At 35.9% G+C, this 6,520-nt stretch overlaps 1 protein-coding gene across 1 annotated transcript in view; it reads right to left on the bottom strand.

Moving 5' to 3' along the window:
- Positions 1–221: 221 nt before the first annotated feature.
- The window catches only part of LOC136851088 (uncharacterized), a 149,639-nt gene continuing 143,340 nt past the window's right edge, over positions 222–6,520 (bottom strand). Inside the window, exon 3 of the mRNA XM_067125058.1 lies at positions 222–392. Within this exon, the coding sequence (XP_066981159.1) occupies positions 222–392 (171 nt within the window). The remainder of the gene's footprint in view (positions 393–6,520) is intronic.

The raw sequence follows: 6,520 nt of genomic DNA, 5'->3' as shown, positions 1-6,520 counted from the left end.
AAGATCGACATTACTATATAACCGATTAATTACCGTTCCTGTACACCAAGAAAAGACCGTGTCCAGTTACAGAGTTACCCCAAGGTCGCCCTTGAACACAATATATAACCTCTGAGTGCCAAGGTACAACTCTTGTTGGGATACCATTTGGGCTGGGTCTAGGGAGCGCCATTATTACGGGCTGCTATATGAGCAAGAGCCCGTGCTGGAATAAAGCCAGCTTAACCATAAACAACATTAATGGCTCCACTCCAAAGAGGTGGTGCAGTTGTGGCGTTGAGTGGGAGGCTGAGGATTTCAGGTGATCCTGACAAAGCCACAATGGCCTCTGGGGGCAACAACGACATAACACTCTGGCCGCCTTGCTTTATCTTGCCATTGATGAAGGTGTCCTAGAACAAGGGAACAACTGAGCTGAAGGCCTCTCGGTGCAGTGGTCTTCAATTTGGGGGGAAGAACAATAACAATCATTACGTCCTGTTGAGAAAAGGAAATCTCACTCATGCCATAAGCAGGAATGCTCGATGGAGCCACTCTGAATCATATTCATCATATACTAACATAATTCACCAGTGTAAATTTGAAAACAGTATGTAAATAAATATCTCTCCAATACCAATTAACGTCACAAATATCTGAATTTGAATAAAAAAAATAACATTTTGAAGTAAACAAAGAAAACATAACATACGGGCGAAGATTCCAGAAATATGGAACCTTACAAAACAGACAAAATAAATGAATACTCTGCGCAACAGGATATAAATAACCTACCTCTAGAGAAGGTAACCTTTAAAAAAGTCGTGATGAATAATGTACCCTAAAAGGGGCGATAAATATCTCAAGACGAGATACCGGCGGGCGGAGAGACTACTGAAATAAAAGTGAAGAGGCCCCATCCGGGAATGTCTTTGTTAACATTTGATTTGGACGGCGGCCCAGAGAATGAAACAGGACCACGTGCGCCGTGGAAATTATTACACTTTCGGAAACTTTCCATCTTCATTTCTCTCATTATCACAAGGTAACACAAACAGTAAACAGACCGATGAACTTACAAGAAGGATTATGTTCTTGAATGGAAAGTAAATACTGGGGCAAGGTAAAGTTGAAGAAGTTGGACATCTCGCTAGGAAAAGTAAAAGGCAGAAAGCAATGCACATGGCGGCGAAAGGACGTTCCCAGCCACCTACCTCCCACCCCCTAACAATCATTTGGTAATGCCTGCAATGTGCCACACGCAGCACGCTACGTGTGGTAGTCTGGTTCCCTGTTGGGTTCGGGACTAAAAGTGATATTTAATGCAGAGGCCGCTGTGACTGGAAATCAGTCGTCCTTATTTACGGTGAAGGAAAAAGAATGAGTACTAGGCCCTTAGCCTCTTGAGCAACGGAAGACGCCGTGAGTCAGGGAAAACGGAAGCGGGAAGAGGGTTCCAAAGCTTGTTGGAAAGAGTGGGATGAAAGACATCGAATGAAAACAACTAGACAGATTAATGCAAGTATGGAAAAATTTTTACGTATTCCATAATCAGGCGAAAAATACACACGAAGAAAACTCCCGACAAATACACAAAAGTAAACATATTATTTGGAAGAAAATTAATCAATAATGAAAACAAAGACCTAAGAGGCTTGCAACAGGCCTTGGGATTTTGGCCTACGGGACAATGGGTCACAATGAGCACTGAAAGGCAAACCAAGGGCATGAATAAAATTAGATGCAACATAACGATTCCGTCTACAAAACTGAGCCGCAAGCACGCAGACGATGTTGCAAATAAGACATGTCATTTATGCATGACAAAAATTCCATCAGCTGAGAGCAATAAAAAACAGAAAAAGAAAAATCGGGGGAGGGGGGGGAGTCCAAAACTATTACGGGTTGCCTAGTACTGAAAAAAGCTGCTGAATATTTCACAAGTCTCGAAAAGGTCAGTTACGAAAGTTGAGGACCTCACAGATCACGTAAGCTGCGCTCTCCTGATTTTATCATTTCTGTTGACAGTAGTAGTAGTAGTAGTAGTAGTAGTAGTAGTAGTAGTAGTAGTAGTCTTGATTCTTGTTTTCATCTGTCACAAATTGCAGCAAAGCATTTGGCTGCCTGTTCAATCTGTCTCTCTTCATTCAACAAAATTTGGACAGAACAATCTACCTGCAGTTTGACTTCCCTGATGATTTTCCCAGAGTTGCACCGACTGTGAAACTCAACGATGGTCGCACACACACATATATAAATATATATATATATATATATATATATATATATATATATATATATATATATAAATATAAAATATATACTGTATATATATATATATATATATATATATATATATATATATATATATATATATATATACACACATACACTTTAACATAATAGCAAAACAGAGGATCTGAAGCAACAGCACTCTTATCACAATCTCTGCAGACAGACACAGGCCTGACAAATACTTTCTTTGAACAAAATGTTCTGAAGCACAAAGTTTCCAGAATAACCCATGGGTCCAAACACAAGAACAACATCCCGACCAGGCCGGAGCTAATGATATGGAAGACGTGTGGCATTCAAATCACACCCCCTGTAGATGCAGACACAGACATCAGGCAGCTGTCAAGCTGCGAAAATATCATGTCAAGAGCAGAAAGGATCCAGGCGTCGCTGTTGAAATATTAGGACGGCAAAGTGGTGGTGACGGAGCGTTATCATGGAAGGAAAATGTCAAGGGGAGGAGGGACAGGCACTGAGAAAATGTTTCACCTGGTTTATGTAGAGTGAATCACTCAGGATTAAAATGCATGTGCATTCAAAACTTTCAGCATTCCTCGAAATGTGTCAGAAAAGAGTAGGATTAAAAATACTTGTGCACTGAAAACTCTTCAATATTCCTAGAGATGTGTCAGGAAAAATTAAAAGTTTTAACATGAACATATACATTCCAATGTTACCTCTCATTATGCTACCCAATTACAATAGGAGCAGTGGCACCTCCCAAAATCAATGCTACCTGCTTACAATACTGTAGTGATAAATATGTGAACTGCTTACAATACTGTAGTGATAAATATATGAACTAAAGTTACATTTAAACAATGTAAAGTCTCCATGGCTCGTGCTAAGCACTTACTATATACCTGTTGAATTAAAACAGAAAAAACAATCTAACAAGCTGTACCATCCGTTTACAGGGATCTTGTCTGTAACGCTGTTCAGCCAATCTGCCCTAAAAATGAGGACTACAGTCAGCCAATCTGCCCTAAAATGGAGGACTACAGTCAGCCAATCTGCCCTAAAATGGAAGACTACAGTATCTGCAAAAATACAAAACTGAGAAAAATGGTAGATACTGCAGTTTTCCCTTGCCTTACTACTGATTTTGCAGATACTGCAAATGGAACCCCCTAAATAAAGCAATGAAGAATCAATCTGAAACTGCAGTAACTTGTGTTTTAGTGTTTCACGAGTCAAATAGGTGGCATATCTCAATTTCGAAAATTTTGCAGATACTGCAGTTTTCCATTTTTGGGCAGCAATGTTCCAAAGTGCCTATACAACGAATAACCCACAAGGGCTTCGGTATCAAGGCGAAACAAACCACTTTCCATCGTTTAGGATAATTGCTATAAGCAGCTTGAAAGAATGAGCAGGCTCTGTATACACGAAACAAGAGCAACTATTTTGTGGTTATTACAGGTACCATTCAAACTAATCAACATCAGTCTGAAGATAAATACGCACAAGGGCCATACACTCCCTCTTTACTTGAAAGAGCAGAAAGGTGGAACCATGTCTAAAAGCAACCGTATGATTAAGGAATTAGGAAGTGGGCAACAGTTTGATAAAAACAATAAGCACCGTTTATCTCAAGTACCCAGAGAAGCTCTTAGGAATTAACAATACCTTTGTGGATCTGACTCACAGGAGATCTCAGTAACTAATAAGTAATCCTTTAACATGTTTAATAGCAACAGTCTATCGGAATTAAAGGGTATGATCAAACGTAATCAATCGTGGTATTTTGTAAGCAATAACAAGCAGTTTAACAGAATCTACTGAAAAAAAAAATGATCAAAACGAAAAAGTATATATTATAGTTTAACAGAATTTATAAAACTCAAAAAGTATTTAAACTAATAAACAAGAGTACGTTTGAAGCCATTATGAATTCAGTTTTAACAGGATCAAACAGTTATAATTTAAACACTTAACTGGTACCGTTTAATTAAATAAAAAACAGAACAGTTGTGGAAAATAACAGGTATTGCTCAACTTAATTAACAGGAGTTTGAAACTGATGGGTAATGTTCAGCGTAATCCACATGGCGAGTTGGAAGGGCTCATCAGCTGTCATTCAACGTGACTCCCTGTAGTACTTTGGGGGAGTTATCTCGTATTATTCAAGTACTAAACAAGAGCAGTCTGGAGGTATTAACAGGTATAGTTCAAGGAATTCGGCAGGAGTAATCCAACGGAATTATCAGTTCTAGTGAAAGTCGGTTTACATAACAACTGTAGAATTACCTTAAAAATAATGAACAGCAATGTGAGACGATGGCTCCCAGGCAGGCATGTGGATTACCTGTTAGAAAGAAGAATGGAGATATTACAATTAGAAACAAAAACTAAGCAATGAATAATAATAATAATAATAATAATAATAATAATAATAATAATAATATTATTATTATTATTATTATTATTTATTATTTATTGTTATTATATTATTAAAACATACTCATAGTAGCATGAGTCTTGCAATGGAGGAACAAATCCACAGTTATGTATGGGTACAAATACATCTAAAAATAAATCTATACAGGGGGTTTCGGGAATCTGTTCGATTCCCCTCTTTATACAGATTCCGGAAAGCCCTCTATATAGATTTATTTTTAAATATATTTGCACCTACCCATACATAACCGTGGATTTGTTTCTCCAATATTATTATTATTATTATTATTATTATTATTATTATTATTATTATTATTATTGAAGTATTTCGACTTCAAATATTCATCTTCGTTTTCGATCGAGAAGTGAAAAAAACATAACAGATGTTTGTAAGGGCAAGAAAACTAATTATTTCTCCAAAAAGATCATTCCTAAACTAAACATTTCATATATCAGACGTTCAGCATTAGAAGGGCCTCTCGCCCCAACTTTTGAAAATGGCGTTTTCCGCCTGATCAGCTTTAAAGCAATCCCTTCTCCCTCCCGCCCCCGCCAAAAGGGGGTGGGTTTGAACTATAATTTTTTTATCCATACTATTCAATTCCTGATCGCAAATACTTCATCTCATAAAAAAATTCAACTTTGTATCTTGAAAAATAAAGGAATTAGAGGAGGTTGAATTTTCAACATTTTGATGGCTTATAACTCAAAATTATTTTTTGTAGCTAGAGTCCCTTCTAATGCTGAACGCCTCATATGTAAACTTACTTGCTAAAATACATTTTTCGGATATTTTTACAGCAATAACTATTCTAAAAAATCTCCTTCCTAATTCAGGAATCCCTGAAAACAAAACTACTTGGGATAGCCCCTCAAAACACCATTTTTCTTCTTGAAACAGCCCCATAAAAACATTTCTTAAAATAAATTATCTTAGTTCTTGAAACACCTCATAAAAACATTTAAAATATATTATCTTACCTCTTAAAACACCCCCAGAAAAATACATTTCTTGAAATAAACCACCTTACCTCTTAAAACACCCCAGAAAAAACATTTCTTGAAATAAACCACCTTATTTCTTGAAACAACCCCAGAAAATACATTTCTTGAAATAAATCATCTTACTTCTTAAAACACACCATAAAAACATTTCATGAAATAAACCATCTTACTTCTTTAAACACGCAAAAAAAAAAAAACATTTCTTGAAATAAACCATCTTACTTCTTAAAACAACCCATAAAAAACATTTCATGAAATAAACCATCTTACTTCTTAAAACACCTCAGAAAAAAACTTTTCTTGAAATAAATCATCTTATTTCTTAAAACACCCCATAAAAACATTTCATGAAATAAACCGTCTTACTTCTTAAAACACCCCAGAAAAAACATTTCTTGAAATAAATCATCTCACTTCTTAAAACACCCCATAAAAACATTTCATGAAATAAACCATCTTCTCAAAACACCCCAGAAAAAACATTTCATGAAATAAACCGTCTTACTTCTAAAACACACCCATAAAAACATTTCTTGAAATAAATCATCTTACTTCTTAAAACACCCCATAAAAACATTTCATGAAATAAACCATCTTCTCAAAACACCCCAGAAAAAACATTTCTTGAAATACACCATCTTACTTCTTAAAACACCCCATAAAAACATTTCATGAAATAAACCATCTTACTTCTTAAAACACCGCCAGAAAAAAAAATTTCTTGAAATAAACCATCTTACTTCTTAAAACACCCCATAAAAAAAAAATTCTTACTTCTTAAAACATGAAAAAAATAAACCATCTTACTTCTTAAAACACCCCAGAAAAACATTTCATGAAA

The sequence above is a fragment of the Macrobrachium rosenbergii genome, chromosome 23 (genome assembly GCF_040412425.1).
Source record: "Macrobrachium rosenbergii isolate ZJJX-2024 chromosome 23, ASM4041242v1, whole genome shotgun sequence".
In the NCBI taxonomy this organism is placed as follows: Eukaryota; Metazoa; Arthropoda; class Malacostraca; order Decapoda; family Palaemonidae; genus Macrobrachium; species Macrobrachium rosenbergii.
Note: the sequence above shows the minus strand (reverse complement) of the source record. Positions and strands in the feature narration are given on the sequence as shown.